Genomic DNA, 17,233 nt, shown 5'->3' on the forward strand with positions numbered 1-17,233 from the left:
TTGTACAGTGTCTAAAGAGTAACATCAGGACTACTTCAATCACAAGCAACACATGGCAAGGAAAAATATTTCTCAGCACTCACATCAATCCGGAACTTCTTTGCTTTTCAAGAGAACTCACCTAAATCATGCTTCCACAAAAAGATGCCACCATTTTAGAAAAGCTTCAACACCCTTGGTCAATACAACAGAAAAAGTGAAACTCTATGGCTAGTATATGTCTTGGCTGCATTGAATCTATCTCCAGGAGTTGAATATTATCCTATCAAAACTGTTTGCTACATCTATATAATTCTCAGAGAACAGAAAATGAAATTAATGCAGGGATCCTCTGAGCATTGGATGGTCAAAAATGAGCCTTCCGTTTCCGTGCCGTGTACTTTGTATCGGGAGGTACAGAATATCCTTTTTTTCTCATCTGTTCCTTTTTCTTAAAAACCCATTCCTTTCCTTTCCCATTTTTGTTTATCTTCGCCTTCTTCCTTGGTCGGGTTCGGTCATATATGCCAACCTGCATCCAGAAACAAATGGATCATTGGGATATGATGACATGAAATAATCTGATAAATTTAGTTCAGGCCATACAAATAAGCTTGATTTGTTAACATTTTACACGGTATTTCAACGGTCACAACAATTCACATATGCATCATTGGCGTTGGAATATATTACAAGAAGTTCCTCCTACAGTTAACACCAAAAACTTCATTCAAAGATGCACATGTGGCATTTGGAATGTATTGCACGAAGTTACTCACATGACTGGCAATAAATTTTTTTGAGAATACATAATAGAAACCCCTCTCTATATGATTAGAAGAAAAAACAACAGCAAACTTTTTGGTGACTTTTAAAATCATAAGATGTGAAGAATTTTATGAGGTAAACCTCATATCAAGATTAAGATCCATTACAAGTCAAAGATGGGTTAAGGTTAAATCGGAGTGCGAAGCAAAAAAAAATCTTCTTGATGTTTAATAACTTGAAATTACTAACAAATATTGTAGACAAGCATCAATAAGAAAGAACATCTAAGATTTAATCTGCTAACAACTTTAAGTAAACTTGTCCAGAAGACAAATATTGTATCTGTCAACTATTGTAAACATAAGCACCAAAAATTTCTAGTGTGCCCTTATTTTGGCCCAACACAAGGAAGCATTTCAAACTTAACAAGCCTATACAACCATTTCAAATTGAACCTATATTTCAAATTAAAACTTAACAAACCTATATTTTTGTCTCTTAACACATATAACCACACATTTTATCTGTTAACACATATTTGCATATGCACCAGATAATTCTGTAGAGTGTCGTATTTCATAGAAGACTAAGAAACACTACTGAATGCTTCAGCATTCAACTGTTACCACTAACTTATGACCTAAAAATTGTAGTATAAACTGTTACTGATTTAAAACAGAAGGCCCTTGTTCTATCTCGCTTGCTGAGACGTGCTATAGCACTGAAGATAAGACAAGGAATCAACTCATCAAGTTTTTAAAGAACAGACAATATTGGCTCTATGGTTTTAAGGAACAAAAAGAAATGCTTCACAGACCTGAGAATGGTAGCATAAAACGTAGGAAATTTCATAAAAGAAATATAACAATAGTTTCTTCATATAACTGTTTAAAAATCAAAGTCTAAAGATCATTATGAATGTCATTCAGACAGTTAGACTTAATAAAAGTCTACTCACAGACAAGAATTGAGAATTGCACATCATAAAAGAATTATTATCACTATTTCATATTCTACCAAATCAAATCTTTCTATAATGATCTAGAAGAGAACAATGTAATAGAAATGGCTGACAATTCTTACTGTTTGATTTCCATCATCATCACTCTCCTCATCTTCACTGCACATCGCACCATCCTCACCTTTCCCTTTTGGAAGGTAACTTTGTACTGAAGGTGGACCACATGTCAGAACAAGATATGCTTTCCTTGCTTTTGAGCTGTGGTTAACAAACATTTTAGATAGAAGACCAAATCAATAACAGAATAGACATCAAATTGAGTACACCATGTACTGGAATTCTGAAATTAATACATCGAAACTTCTAAATGGATATAATATGAAGATCTCTTTTTGTTCAGAAGTCTCCAAGACCAATCTAAATACCCCTAAGATAAAAAATTTCCATGAAAGACTCATTTCTCCACTTCAATCCAATATTACAGTCATTATATTTTGAGAAATACACCAAGCTAGTATAACAAATAAAAGAAAAAAAAAATGCTACGGTGTATTTTGCAAACACCTAATGTAGTTCAGAAGAATTATGCAAACACTGGGACTTCAGCCCTCTAAAATATTTCAGCAATATGATAATATTAACCTAGGAAATTAAGAAAGCACCTCTACAAGAACATGCAACTTGTAAATAATAAACAGCTTAATTATGTACCTATGTGGCCAATCAACAACAATGCCACCAGCAAAACCAGCACGCATGGCATACATCATTATCATCTCACTTTGATCCATGTTCTCTGCATAAAGTTGCAACACTGCTCTTGCTCCTCTTGCAAGACATCTATATAACGAACCAAAGAAAGCCCTAAAGGGCACAATGCAAATGAGTTAATGACACATAAAATGACTGCAGATAAAAGTAAAATGAAGTGTTCTATCAAGTATCAACTACTCACTTTAGTCGCATCCTTGGTTCATGAGAGGACTTGTCAGCATAGCATAACCACTGAAAATACATATATAAGAAAATTAAAGATCGCTACAGGAGTTAATAAGTAACATGTATAATAAATCATAGTGCAGCAGCATCACAAGTGTGCTCTGTTTTTAATGTTTTAAAATATCACATGTATAATAAACTGAAAGTGTAGAGGGCAAAGTTTTATTTTGTAATTCTACTGCGATCTCAACGGATTGGTATCTAGCAAAAACATAGCAATATAACTCAATTCTAAACTCTGAAGATCTGTATAATAAATTTATAAACATTAATCCTTTATGTAAAAGCCTTCTTTCTCTCTCTATCTCCCTTAACTCAAAAAAAAGACAAAATTAAAAAACATCACCAGAACAAGCATAGCTCAAAAGAAATAATTATCCAAAAAATTGTCATACATACACAACAGATCACAGTTACAGCACAAGATCATTTCATATATACACACAGCAATTAATTAATTAGGTAAATCTTCCTCTATGCTCTCAATGACTAACTTGTGTAACCGCATAAAACCTGCCACCAGTAGATGCTAGATTTTCTTGGAAAATGCCAATATGTCAATCAGAGCCAGAATTTATATATGTATGTATCTCATTAAACTCCTTATGAACATAAAAATCCAAACTCACTTTAGCTCTAGCTTGACACAAAAAACTAGAGCATTCTTTGATACATTTTAAATCAACAAAAAGATTATGTAAATGACACAAAAATCCATGTGCAACTCAGGCTTTTCCTTATGAAAAACTAAATCATAAACACAAAATCATTGAAATACAACTTAGCAATGGCAACCACGCAGGTATATCAGGAATAAACATGTACCAACAAGACAAAATTACGGCGCATAAAAAAAAAAGAAAAGAAACATCATTAGTAAAAAATTATAATGACTTTTACACTACCAGAATCTTCTCAAACAAGCAACAACATATTACAACTGTTTTTGTGTGCAGGAAAAGAGATAGTAGGAAAAATAAAATTGCCAACCTGAACTGCTGAAATACTGATAGCACCATCAACAACTCCTGGTCGTAAGCCTAAGCCCTGCAATAAACCTTTTCATCAAAATCATTTAGAGTATTAAACAACTGAAGAAACATTCAGTAAAACTCCTACTCTCTGGGCAGTGCGACATTGAGGGAATTCTACATTTGAGAAATAGCTAATACAAAAATCATTCTTAATTAGACAACTATCCACTTACATAATCTCCACATCAGTTAAGAATAGCAGAAGACATTAGATTACTTGAGTATGAAATTTGTCCGTAGGTATAAAAAAAGGGCTAACATTTTACAATTTTGCAGGCATAAATTTTTGGCTGAGTTGGTATAAGAAAATGAAGCCCAATAGAAAGTTCAAGTTTTAGCTAAACCAACCAAAATCAAAAGGGTATTGTATCCTCAGAAGGCCAAACCTATTTGGCATTGATCCTCCATATCAAGAAAAAAGTTGAATGATCTGCAGGTGCTTCAACGAAATCTAAAAGAAACTACATAATTCTCCATGCTATTACCACACTCCTGGATGAAGCAGCCAAAAGGACCTCTACAAATGGCAAGAGCATAACTATACCTGAGATAGCCTCAGCTCAACCATATTTGTACACCTCTGAGGTTATCTTTTCCTATCAGACTGCGATCCATAGCCACAAGATATCAATGACCTTACTTAAAGTCAAACTTAAAGTTTAAAGTGCAAGATAATCTTTATTTAAAAATTCCAAAGTTATATTAAGAATAAGAATATGATCTAAAAAATATCTGCATAAATTATAGAATAAAATGTATTTTTTTTGTAATATCCAGTGATTTAAGGGCATATTATACTGAATTGAGTGGCAGGTACTCCAATAACAACCTTAAGAAGCGAGATTCGGGTGTCTCAAATTTAGAACCTGACGACACCTTAGTTGCTTCAAATCTACATATCAGCTTGCTTGCAACCCCATTGGACATATGGAACCCGACATCTGGATAGTACACGATGGTGGAACCAGGGTGTTTGCTTAACATAAGACCACCCTGAGATGCTATTATTATTAAACATTAAATAGGCTTACTTATCCTTACTGTTTCACAAGCAAAACCCCATCTTTTAACGTCTTCTTCATGCCACAGAAAAGAGCTTTTATAATTTATTCTGAAACAAAAATGCATGGAGCTAACATATATCATTTATGCTTAAGTTCAACTCTTGCAAAGTATGCACATTGGAGAATTAATATTGGAAATAAAGTGTACAAAAAGGCAAGATTCAAAGCAAAAATATATGATTCCAAGACATAAGAAAATTTGATGGAAATAAAAGAATTTGTAGATGGTGGTACTAAGTCACTAAGTTTGTTAGACACAAATAAAGTTGTTTGTCTCTGTATTACAGTGACTTATTTTAACCAAGACTCTAGCAGCACTAACCCAACCTATAAGGGCATCAGAAAGTAGAGTAGCAATAAGAAACTTGCTTGTGGAAGTGCTATTAGTAAGATTATTTCTAAACACACATTAGATGGTACCCTGGTTCATACTGTATAAGCAACATGAGAAAAACAAAGTTGAGTTCCTATGGCTCACACGAAGTGCGAAAAGGCATGACACAAATCTAAATATCTTTAGTCTGATGCATAATATTTGATGAGACTAAAGGCCATCCTTTTAAAAAAACAGGAGACCCAAATCACAAAGCGATGCCAGGTAGAGCTAATGATTTTTCTACCTGGCCCATATCGGCAAGCAAAAGATCACCCTCTGCTTCACGCTCCAGTGCAACATCTGAATGAAATAGCCAAGTAGATAAAGATAAACGACAGAAAACGAATAAGTTTTGCTGCTACACAAGAACAGAATCTACTCACTTAGCATTGACTCAGAAATATCATAGCCAATCCAGTGGTGCCCATTTTCAGACAGGGTCTCACCACTGAGCCCAGATCCACAACCTAAAACAGAAAAGAAATGTAAATGAGCAGAACAGAACAGAAATTGAATCTACGACATCATAACCCATCCACAATAGGATATGTCACTGCATGCAATTCCAATGTTCTGGACAAAAAAATTTACTTAAAACAGTTTATTCAGCTGAATAACCAACAAAATAGAATCACTTACAAGCCAATTTCATATAGAATAAACCGAAACAATAAACAAAAGATGCCACAATAGAAAGAACTGATAAAAATTCATATTTCGGTCCAAATTCACGTACCGCGCCCACGGAACATTCATCCGAACAATTCCTAAACAAGCACAACATTTATATAAAACTTGAACTCACCTATATCCAGTAGAAGTCGCGGTACCCCATCGTTCGGCAGCGCAAGAAGCTCAAGCGCTCGCTCAGAAATCTTCGCCTGAATTAGAAACGAATCCATAAAAACAGATTAGCATCGAAAAAGACAATCTTTTCGCCAAACAAAGAGGCGAGGAACAAGATGCGGAAGGCAGAGGGACGTACTTGAATTTCGATGATTCGAGAGGAAGTGGTGTACTTGCGTGCCTCCGTTTCATTGTAGAATATTTCCGGCGGAGCTTGTACCTCCGGCCTCGGCATCTCTGCCAACTTCACCGCCGCGATCCAATGAACCCTAACTTTTGAACGCCTGTACACGAGGCCAACCCCAACTCTACTACAAGTAGGTCTCGACCGAAAGATGTGGGCCGAAGCAGGGCGGTTTTTGCCATCTAATTTTGTATTAGCAAAAGTAGGAAATTAATAAATAAATAAATAATCATCCACCAACAGCCACGTCAGCAATTTATACTTAAACCTTAATATTCCACAATAAAAAAAATGTTCCAATTTTTTTAATTTCAAGGGAATAAATTTTATTTTGGTTGTGAATATAACACTTAATATTTGTTAAAGAATCAAATATGATGCTGTCCTCTACTCTTAATATAAAAATACCTTAGAATAATGTTACTTGTTCGAAAGACAACTTATTGTCATATAAAATTATTTGTGATTTAGTGCTATATTTCATGCTAATTGTGATTTTATTTTATTTATTTTTATGCCTAGCCTTCCCAAATTCTTAGTGATAACGATAGGAAGTTGGTGTGGACTTAGGCCTCAAATCCAGCCCGTCCATCTTTTATCGGCACGATTCGTAAAGCAAATCTAACGTCCAATAAATGCCGGCGTCGAGTTAAAGCCCGATGTGAGGTCTCGCCTCGCCTCCGGTTTGGGCTTGGGCTGGAAACCCAACATATCTATATTTTGACAAACACGAATCGTAAAGAAAATCTAACGTCCAACAAACGCGCCTAAGCACGGGGTCAAGCCTCTCCCCGCTCGATTTCCCGTAACGGGCTTGGGCTAGAAACCCATCTTACAGGCACGCGTGAAAAGTCCAAGAAGTGCCGGCGTGAAGTTAAAGCCCTAAGTCTCGCCTCGTCTCCCTCCGTGCTCGACTTCCCTGCCGCTGTAGCGTCGGAATCCAGTTACTTTCCCTATGCTCCAGTGCCACTGCCGGTCGCCGCCGCGGGTCGTGCTGAGAGTGGTCAGGTGGCTATCGCGGATAGCCCCGCCGTCTCCGGCGACGGCCGAGCCGGTCATCCGCGTCTCTAATAACGTCGCCCGTCTCGGCAAACCCAAGGAGGGCCCGAAGCCGCGGCAGCTGCTATCCCTCCCTCCATTCCCCTCGACTAGCACCGACCCTCTCCCCGGCCGGAAGAAAGATCCGGCTGCCGGCGGCCAGCCGCGCCGGGTCACCGCCATCAGCTGGGTCAAGCACTACTTCGCGGATATCCCGCCGGAAGTCATCCAGAGCCACTTCAACAACGGCTTGGTAAGCGGCGCATATGCTATTGCTAGGTTTTCTGGACCTATCCTATCTTTCAATTTGCATACAAGTCATCTGGATCTTGTTGTCTATATGGAAGTATTTTATATGTATATTGGTTGATCTGCCGATCAATTTAACCTAACCTATTATTAAGAAAAGGCTGTTTTACCCTTTCCCGTTTACACAAGTTGAAGTTGAAATGTGGAATGTTAACTTAGCAAAGGAGTCTCTGTTGAGACATTCGGGTTGATTAGTATATTGTTTCATAAGTGATAAGTCTCATGTTCGAATCCATGTGTGTGTTATATACCTCATTTTATGTAATGAGAATTCTTTTAAATTTATATATTAAAAGAACTTAGCAAAGGAGACCATCTGGGATGAGGTTGATATCATTAAATGATTTCCTTTTTAAGATTAAAAAATTGTGATCTGATGCTGTATTCCATTATACTTGTTTTGAGGGTTGAATATGCACAGGTTAAGCATTTGATGGGCTTTCATTTGAATAATGTAGTTGGGAGACTTATCTGAAAAATCAAAAATATCTGTAGGACTAAAATATGTAAGTAAAACCCCTGTCGTTTGGACTGGTTTAAGTTCAAATGATGTTGTGGAGGTGTATAATTTACATCAATGTAGAGAATTGGAAGGAGAACTAAGAACTTGATCACCTTTATTCAGTATTGCCAGAGAATGTATACAGGGCACACCTATCATCTACATAAGGCATTTGTGTATGTGATATACTAAGAACCATGCATACATGTTGTTCTTTTTCCCATAATATGTTGATTTGCTATTGATGTGAACAATCAAGTTTTTCTGAGAATATTTTCATTTGTAAAATTGTTGATGTGTATAGAAAAACTAGATGTTATCTTGCCATGTACATTGGATGTAGTATACACTATCTTTCCTTTTGAAATTTGCTAAAACAGCATAATTGTGTTGTGTCATATATGTGTTGTTTCATTATGGATTTCAATTGGGATGCCATTTGTGAAATGAGAACTAATGAGAGTTAAATCTGATTTTCTAACAGGTGCATGTTGAAAGTTCAAATCATGACTTTCAAACCGAGGAAAATTATTTAATGCACTGTTTAAAAAAGGTATGTCATACTAAGCCTCATCAATCATACACCAAATGACATTTTAGTTGTATGGCCTGAGAAATGTTCAACCTGCTCATTGAGTGCTTATTCTTAGTTATAAAAGTGAATTAACTACTTTTTGCAGCCCCCGTGCAGATTAAGCATAATCATATAATGGAGCCCGGCATGAAGATTCATCTTCCTGTATCAGCTGCAGAGACCAAGATCATTAAGAGATATGACACTATACCAACTGCAACTTTGCATCCCAATGCTGATGAAATAGAATACATAAGAAGACTTGTCATTCACAAGGCCAGTTTCCTATTTTATCTTCTCCTTTTGTTAACCTAGACTTCTCTTATCTGGTTTGGGATCATTGTTGCTCTCATGACATTTCTTTGTGATTGTTTGGTCTTTGCTTTTGCAAAATTTTAGCCAAAGTCTGTAAAAATCTGCTGCCTCATACTGACGAACTATGAATTTTCAGGATTCAGCTATCATTGTGCTAAATAAGCCCCCTAAAGTGCCCATGAAGGTTTGAACTTTTATTATTCTTCCACTAGTTGACTGGTTAATCTTGTTGGGGTATATTATCTTATCATTTTCTGTACTAAATACTTCATAGGGAAACTTACCAGTTCACAATAGCATGGACATCTTGGCAGCAGCAGCATTATCATATGGCAGTGATCAGGGTCCTAAGTTGGTAAGCTCTAAAAGTTGATCATTTTCAAGATTTGCAATATTAATTATACATAGAAATCAGTTTGCGATACTGCCTTTGTGATACATGTATGGCTTGTTGTTGTTACTGTTGTTGTCTCTTTGCCATACATGGAAGTGTCAGATCATGCCATGCTGTGTTCACAGTATGCCAAGGGCATGCTGAAATTGTGTTGGCTTGGCATAATTCTTATGCTGAGAAATGAAATCTATGTTGATCCACATCAATCACAGATCATATGGGCACATTCCGCACATTGAATTTAAACTTTGGTTTTTGCTTGCTGCACCATTGCTTCTGACAACTTTGATTAATGCATATGTATTTCTGGTCTTAAAATTTAAGATGTTTCTCATCATTCCTCTTTTGCAATCTTAGGTGCATCGACTTGACAGAGAGAGCAGTGGCTTGCTATTATTGGGGAGGACAAAAGAGAGCCTCACTCATCTTCACTGGCTTTTCACTAATGTAAATCTAGCAAAATCATCTTCTGAGGTATGTTCCAATGTCCCTGCTATGCCAACAAGATCAAGCATATTTGGTATATCATGAATATCTAAAAGAATGCAAAAAAAGAAAATCTGTTATCTAGCCCTTCGTTCATGAGTCAAATTACTTGTGAATAATTTAAGCATTAGATTTTACCATTGCAAGAAAAACTTGTGGTTTTACATAGGCATATGAGTTTATATGAATGCTGATGACATGAGTATCACCACCATCCAATTTATTAATGCATGCACGACATGGTTTAGGCTTATCAAGACAATTCTTCCTTCTGGAATTCTGTAACTCAATTATTGATGTCCATTACACGATTCCTGTTCCAACTTATTTTGTAGATATGGAATAATGCTTGTGAGGCCACAACCCAAAGGTACTGGGCCTTGGTCATAGGCTCTCCTAAAGAAAGGGAAGGCATTATTTCTGCTCCACTTACGAAGGTAGATTTCTGTACTTAGTAATGCAGGGGAAGAGTCGTCATTTTCTGCAGTGAAATATCTCCATGCTTTTGCCCTTGTTCATGCATTTTGAGAAGAAATGATTGACTGAATATCATCTAGTATAAGGTGCAAACCACTCTTCATACACAATAAAATGTGTCAAACTCCAACCTCACTTTGCTTCTCTCGTGACTTATATAGATAGAACCAGTGGATTGTTTCTAGCGAACTTTCTGAGAAACAACACTCTAGATGAATGTGGACTATATTTCAACTTAATCATCTTTGTTTTAGATTTTGCATATTCAACCTGTTGACTCTGATCTTAGGTGCTTCTAAACAATGGGAAAGCAGAAAGAATAATTCTGGCCCATCCTTCAGGGATAGATGGTTCTCAAGATGCCATAACTGAGTATAGGGTGATGGGACCCACGATCAACGGATGCTCATGGGTTGAGTTGCGCCCGCTTACTGGTCGCAAGCATCAGGTGCGTTTTAAATAACCAGCACAAAGCAAAGTTTTCTTCCCCTTGTGCGTTTTAAATAACCGCTTACTGGTCGCAAGCATCAGAGGCAAATGTTGTGCTTCTCATTCTTCTTGGTTATGTTTGACCTTATGCATTGCCTCTAATAGTTGGACCAGTTATAGCACTGAACTTTCGTACCAGATGCCATGTCTGGTTTGGAGGACCAGGAAGTTGACTAGGCTGCTTTGATAAAAAACGATACTATGTAAATTTTGTTGTTGGTCCAATGCAACACAGAGAATTGCATTTATCACTAAACCTAATTAATACTGTGTTTCTTTTTTTTTTTAAATAATTGATTTGCACTGCCTTGTGAAATTATCTCATCTCTACAGATCATTGTTAAGGACTTAGCGGCATGGCATCACTAAACCTCTCTCTATCTCTTTTTTATCTGGAAAAGCCTACGTACCTTCATGATCCCTCTAACATGCTTTCACAAATGAATTTCAATTGCATATTACATACCTGTGGTTAATATTTGTGAACCTCAACAATAGAAAAACAAAATGGGAATAATTAAGTAGGAAATCACCTTTGTCATTTCATTGTTTTTAGTATTTTTACTGAGTAAGCATGTGGATGTTATCAGTTTGATTGTATTTTTATTAACCTCTCTAACATTCACATAGCTAATGAATAATAGCCTAGCCGGTGAAAGCATGGATACCAGGATTTACATATAACATTGAAACAGATGTGTCATTATGTTAATCTTGAAAAGAAATGAATATGGTACATGAAGATGTTATATATGGTAGGGCTCGAAATTTAATTTTAATGTTTGAATATATAACTACATGTCATGAATAATAACAGGTAATCAGTGTTACTAAGTTATTCATCATGAAAATAATATCTTCTGGGTAATATAATAATTCATGAATATAGAGAAGATGGAAACAACTATTAGTTGTTGGGATAAGATTATCATGTTGATCCCATTGATCAAAATTTTATGCTTAGGACATATGACATAAAACAATATGCTGATCATATATCCATAGAATCAAGCTAACAACATCTTAAGAAAAACAAAATTATTTCAGTAAGTATCATGAAGCATACTGCACTATTCTAAAACAACCTGTTATTTTCATAATTTAAAAAGAAAATTGGATATTTTGAGAAAGCATCTGAGACATGTCCAAGAAGACATCCAAGTATAGATGTGGAATTATGGACGATCAACAAACAAAGTATCTGCTTTCCATAAAGCATAATTATCCTTGAATGGTTGTCCTCATCTGGATCAGCATGAATGTCTGTCCTTAGGAGGCTTAAAGAGAGAAAACAACATGAAAGGATGAGAATTTTGTAGTGCAAACAACAGAATGAAGTGTGTTTATTCATTAACCGCTTTTGGTTTTCCTTGCAGCTCCGAGTCCACTGTGCCGAAGCACTGGGCACTCCCATTGTCGGAGACTACAAGTACGGTTGGTTTGTGCACCAGAGATGGAAACAAATGCCTCGGGTGGACTACGAGACATTAAGTGGAAAACCATACAAGCTGCGGAGACCAGAAGGTTTAGACGTTCAAAAGGGCAGTGTCCTGTCGAAAGTCCCATTACTGCACCTCCACTGCAGAGAAATGGTAATCCCCAACATTTCCAAGTTTCTTGGCAGTTCAGGTGAATGGCTCGATGAATGCAATCCATGGTCCACCAGTAAGCCTGATCTTCTCCGAATTGTTGCACCGATGCCTTCTCACATGAAAATAAGTTGGAATGTTATGTCATCATTCTTAGTTTAGTGTGTGGATTAGGGTTGTGTCAAATATCTTTTCTCTTTTAATTTTTGTTGTATTCCCCCTTCATCAGCAAACCACATATGAATTCTCATTCTTCACTGTTCTCTGCCCGCTTAATTCTCATGTTTGGTTCAAGATTCGTATTGCTCAGGTTATGCTGCCCGGTTGTTCCTCGGGCTTTATGGTCCAATGGATCATTAACTCTATTAAGGGCAGACAATTGACAGAACTTTTTCTTTCATCTCCTTGTAATTGCCTATTTATTTCCCGAGTCTTGAATTATTGTCATAATTTCTAGGAAAATTTGGATACCTTTTTTTGGCTTGTTTATGTGTGATATAAAAAGAAATACATATTGATCGTGAGCTGAATTCAACACATGTTTATTTTCTCATCGAGAAGTGATTGTTTGATATCTTGTCCTCGAAAAATGATTAGAAGAAAGAAAACAAAACAGCTGCACCAGATCAAACAATTCAACATCACTCGAAGAGGGGCTGTTTCCACAACATGAGATCAATGGTGACATACAGATCACTCTCGGATCCCACCAATTAACAGAAGGGAAAGTGGGAGTTATGGCTTACGTTTCATTCTATTGTGCATGAAGTTTCTTATGCACGCGTTCGCATGCTACAAAAAGGTCTTCCTTGAACTCTTCATCGTCTTCTTCGTCGTCTTCAGCAGCTCCGTGAAGTCCTCCTCGTCACATGGAATCCGAAGCCCGCCTACCTGATCGAAGCCAAACTCGTCGGCCGCGCTCTCCATCAGCACGCGAAAGAGCGGCAGGCGAAGGTAGCTCGTCGGGATCACGAAGCGCCTCATCTCAGCCCCAACGTACACTGCCATGCATCCTTTGGGAACTGCCGCCTCGTCTTCATCCAACAAGGAGTCCTTCATGTTCTCTCTCCGTGAATCCTTCTCCTTCTTCTTCTTCCCTCTCAAGGAGAATAGCACCGACATCTTCGAGCTGCGGATGAAGTGACCCATCGATGAGTACAGCCAAAACCCAAAGAAGAAGAAGACGATCAAAGAGGTGTTCTTTCACAGAGAAACGTCGATATATGTCATCAACATGAAGAAAGTACACAACAAGGACTGACTACCTGAAGGTCATGAACAAAACCAAGTATATGAATAGAGAGACAGAGAGAGAGAGAGAGAGACTATAGACGTGAAGAAAGAACATGAAACATTGACTGACTAGGTGAAGGTCATGAACAACAACGAGCATATCAAGGAAGAGAGAGAGAGAGAGAGGTTGGACTTGCAGTTGTGTGTGTTGTGTTCTTTTGGCTTAAAGCTGTTCCTATCTAAGGTTTGCCTACAATGGCTAATCTTAGGACGTGCAGACAACTACATTAATCATGAACAAGGCCAAGCATATCAATGATATATATATGTTGTGTTCTTTAGGCTTCAAGCTGTTCTTATGTGAGCTCTGTTTGCTGTGAATATTTTGAGGACATGTAGACCATTCCCTGATATTTTATTATGAAACAGAACATTATCCAATAATTTTATATTGTCTGTCTTGTAGAATTTGTGATCCATAAACTAATCAATCGTTGTTTCCATGTTCTGTTATGTCTCATCTGTTTGTGTTCTAATATTGAGCCAGCCATTGTTTGGACTTGATGATTACAACAAGGCAGGACATCAGAAGGTACAATTTGCTTGGAAAGTACAGTTCCAAGAATTGCTTTGGAATCTCCAATCAATGTCATTTGGCATTTGGGAAACAAAGACATGGCAAATAAATCATGATCATGTCACACTGGCAACAACTAACATTAAATTTTATGAATCTATAGTTGAGACAAAAAGGTGGAGTTTCTTGGAAAGTCCAGTTCAGGTATTCCTTTGGAATCCCCAATCAATGTCAAATAGATGATGACCCAAAGTGCTCTTAGAAATTTAGTTCACAAGTCTTTAGTCATCAGAAGCAAGTGTTATTAAGTTCTGTCAACCTATCTGCCCTCTACTGGTGGATTAAGCATCAAGCTGCTAAATGTCTAGAGGAGGGACATCTTAGTGAGAGGAAGCTACTTGCAAGTAGTCAAGGAAAGAGTTCTTTTCTTTTTCTGAAAAGTAAGGATTTGATACCACAACCTTATTATCAACAATCAAAATCTTTACTGACTAATCTTGCTGACAGTAATAGCTTCAAATTTTCAATGGTTATAGTGAACTCCATCAGATCTCCTGTGACTATTTTCTCCACAATGTTTCAGACCACATCTACAGAACTTAAGAAGAAGACTGCTAGTGTCTCTAACTGAGACATGGAGGAAGACAATGCCTCAAACAACTTTGCTTTGTGCAGACTCTTTACACCTTAAGACATGGATTGCCACTCATGTAGCATTCCCAGCCAAAAAGTTAAAAGAGAAATATATCAGATGGCAAGTTTTCAGATCATTGCTCCATTGTTGTCACCTTGATGATGAGGTACTTCACACACATGAATGGGATCACAGTTAAATAGTAGTTAACAAGTGTTAATTGATGGAAACATAAGCTTTGTGATTTCACATATGCTTCTATCTGTTGCATCTTTTGTTTGCCAATCCTTGTGAAGGTGATGACTTGTATGCATCCACTATACAATTCATAAAAGAAATACATGGTTTTATGCTAATGCCAAAAAATCTTAAAACTCATGTGGGCGGGCTATATATTTCCAATTAATTAACACCTACAAGAGAATTACTCTTCTGTACTCCCACTGAGATGTTCTTATAATAATTAGAGATCTAATCAGCTCAATGTGACTGAAGAAGCCACCACCAGACATAATCTGCACCTGCGATTCTCTCAGCTCGCTGTAGTCCATTTCCCTGAATGATTTCATGAAGAAATTAATTGGATTGTGCATTTATATGCAATTTTAAATCCAGAAGCAGTTGAAGGAGGAGTCTTTAAGATGTAGACTTTGTACCTCGAATCAAATATTTCACTAAATTGTAATCTGTACACATATTTGTTGTATTGTGGCTCATATTAGATCGAAAACAAATGAAGGCACCCTATGGTTGGGTTGTTTTTTTTGTGTCCGGGCATATCTAAAGAGATTGGAGTGAGGAGTAAAGTGACCATCAACCACTAATGAAACTTGCATCTTGAGATTTGTCGAAGGTTGGGCAGCTACATGATTCAAGAACTATATATACTGTCCAAAAAGGAGTGGAATTCAGCACAAATTAAGCACCAGTTTCCACTTATGACATGAGAAATTGGAAAAGAAAAACATCTGAATAAAATGTGCAATAGATTATTTTGTTTTTCTACGTGTCTTTGATTTTTTATATCATCTATCTATCGCTCGGATGACAACTTCATATATTTCGGACTATGACATATTTTAGAGATGTCAATTGTACTCACGAATACATAGACACCTACGGGAGGTGAATAAATGAGAATAAGGATGAGGATGAATGATAATTTTTATTATCAACATGGTTATAAGACGAGAACGAATAAAGCATACTGCTTATATGCTATGAATAAATGGGAATAAGGGCGAGGATGAATGATATTTTTTATTATCAACATGGTTATGAGACGAGAACGAATAGAGCATGCATGAGTTAATACTTGGCTTGTCTGATCTAAATTAAATTGGATCGAACTTTGGTTGAATCGATTATAAGTCATTCGATTTGATTGAACAAAATGAAATAGTATCAACAATTATTGTTATTTTGATTTGGATATATTTATATTTGAATATTATTATGATATATAAATTTATAAATTTTAGTATTATTAATTAATTTTGAAAATAATTTTAGTTTATAAATGAGGAATAAGATGGAGATGGGGATGCGATAAAGGAGGAGGACGGGGAGTGTTTCATCTGTTCGCCATAATGCCTCAACCAAATGCTTCATGATTTGAACACGCCAAGAGGTTTTTATTGCTCGGCCTCAACAACAGAACATGACGGGGAGAGGAGGATGATCCACTCCACTGTGAGCTAAGAAGCGGATGGGGAGCTCCTGGTGGTAGCGCTAACGGAGTCCCAGATGCCGCGGAGACCGCCGAGGACGTGAGGGAGAGCGGCGCCGGCGCCACGGAGGAGCCCGCCGGAGGCGAGACCGACGGCGAGGGTCTGGCCGAGCCCCGGCTTGGAGTCTAGCTTGGACTCGAGGATGACGAGGCGGGCGTTGGCGTTGTCGAGCTTGCGGAGGGTGTCGGACATGAAGTGATCCTTCCTGCCGCGGCCGGAGGCGAGGGAGGTGTAGAGGAGGGATTGGAGGTCGCCGACGGCCTGGAGGGCGGCCTCCCTGGGGCCCAGGCCCTGGGACTCGTAGTGGGCGAGGATCTCCTCCGGCCCCGGCGGGCGCTTCTTTGCGTCGGCGCCCTCGTTACCGCCGGTTGCGGCGGCGTTCGGGGCCGAGGGCTGCTCCATGCTCGGTGGTGGGTTTTGGCGACCGCAATGGTATAAGAGAGCAGCGATGAGGTGTAGGGTTTTAGTTGGTCAGAGGCGGTCTAATTTCAATTTTATATAATATCATAACATTAATAAGAGAAAATAAAATTAATAAACGAACGAACGAACGCACAGAAATATTAGAACATATAAAAATATTAAAACATAAATCGAAAAAGTCTAAAAATATCATCATTAAAATATAAAAAATATTTGAGATGGAAATATAGAAGTTTTAAACCCTCAACCTGT

The 17,233-nt window shown here is 37.5% G+C and overlaps 4 protein-coding genes across 4 annotated transcripts; 1 reads left to right on the forward strand and 3 right to left on the reverse strand.

Annotated features, from left to right (window-relative positions):
* Window positions 1–126: 126 nt before the first annotated feature.
* On the reverse strand, window positions 127–6,348 carry LOC135638135 (18S rRNA (guanine-N(7))-methyltransferase RID2-like). The gene is made up of 9 exons (XM_065151098.1): window positions 6,167–6,348; window positions 5,987–6,062; window positions 5,565–5,648; window positions 5,426–5,481; window positions 3,698–3,754; window positions 2,664–2,713; window positions 2,420–2,572; window positions 1,831–1,966; window positions 127–511 (listed from the first exon to the last, which is right to left on the reverse strand). The coding sequence occupies exons 1-9, from the start codon at window positions 6,260–6,262 to the stop codon at window positions 347–349; spliced, it is 873 nt and encodes a 290-aa protein (XP_065007170.1). The 5' UTR covers window positions 6,263–6,348; the 3' UTR covers window positions 127–346.
* Window positions 6,349–7,096: 748 nt separating this feature from the next.
* On the forward strand, window positions 7,097–12,784 carry LOC103985545 (RNA pseudouridine synthase 3, mitochondrial). The gene is made up of 9 exons (XM_009403276.3): window positions 7,097–7,502; window positions 8,545–8,613; window positions 8,752–8,910; window positions 9,086–9,133; window positions 9,224–9,304; window positions 9,701–9,817; window positions 10,165–10,266; window positions 10,596–10,754; window positions 12,172–12,784. The coding sequence occupies exons 1-9, from the start codon at window positions 7,167–7,169 to the stop codon at window positions 12,544–12,546; spliced, it is 1,446 nt and encodes a 481-aa protein (XP_009401551.2). The 5' UTR covers window positions 7,097–7,166; the 3' UTR covers window positions 12,547–12,784.
* Window positions 12,785–13,176: 392 nt separating this feature from the next.
* Window positions 13,177–13,506, reverse strand: LOC135638424 (auxin-induced protein X15-like). Its single transcript, XM_065151538.1, has one exon. The coding sequence runs from the start codon at window positions 13,504–13,506 to the stop codon at window positions 13,177–13,179; it is 330 nt and encodes a 109-aa protein (XP_065007610.1).
* Window positions 13,507–16,438: 2,932 nt separating this feature from the next.
* Window positions 16,439–17,018, reverse strand: LOC103985544 (uncharacterized). Its single transcript, XM_009403275.3, has one exon. The coding sequence runs from the start codon at window positions 16,958–16,960 to the stop codon at window positions 16,526–16,528; it is 435 nt and encodes a 144-aa protein (XP_009401550.2). The 5' UTR covers window positions 16,961–17,018; the 3' UTR covers window positions 16,439–16,525.
* Between the last annotated feature and the right edge of the window lie 215 nt (window positions 17,019–17,233).

The sequence above is a fragment of the Musa acuminata genome, chromosome BXJ3-5 (assembly GCF_036884655.1).
Source record: "Musa acuminata AAA Group cultivar baxijiao chromosome BXJ3-5, Cavendish_Baxijiao_AAA, whole genome shotgun sequence".
Taxonomy (NCBI): domain Eukaryota; kingdom Viridiplantae; phylum Streptophyta; class Magnoliopsida; order Zingiberales; family Musaceae; genus Musa; species Musa acuminata.

Bases quoted from the DNA above. Each gene is read 5' to 3' on its own strand.
- LOC135638135 (XM_065151098.1), bottom strand. From the start codon at position 6,262: ATGCCGAGGCCGGAGGTACAAGCTCCGCCGGAAATATTCTACAATGAA. The intron at 5,482-5,564 runs GTGAGTAGATTC...TATTTCATTCAG, and splicing joins TATTTCTGAGTCAATGCTAA to ATGTTGCACTGGAGCGTGAA. The intron at 3,755-5,425 runs GTAGAAAAATCA...GGTTTATTGCAG, and splicing joins TGCTTGCCGATATGGGCCAG to GGCTTAGGCTTACGACCAGG.
- LOC103985545 (XM_009403276.3), top strand. From the start codon at position 7,167: ATGCTCCAGTGCCACTGCCGGTCGCCGCCGCGGGTCGTGCTGAGAGTG. The intron at 7,503-8,544 runs GTAAGCGGCGCA...ATTTTCTAACAG, and splicing joins GCCACTTCAACAACGGCTTG to GTGCATGTTGAAAGTTCAAA. The intron at 9,305-9,700 runs GTAAGCTCTAAA...TTGCAATCTTAG, and splicing joins GTGATCAGGGTCCTAAGTTG to GTGCATCGACTTGACAGAGA.
- LOC135638424 (XM_065151538.1), bottom strand. From the start codon at position 13,506: ATGTCGGTGCTATTCTCCTTGAGAGGGAAGAAGAAGAAGGAGAAGGAT.
- LOC103985544 (XM_009403275.3), bottom strand. From the start codon at position 16,960: ATGGAGCAGCCCTCGGCCCCGAACGCCGCCGCAACCGGCGGTAACGAG.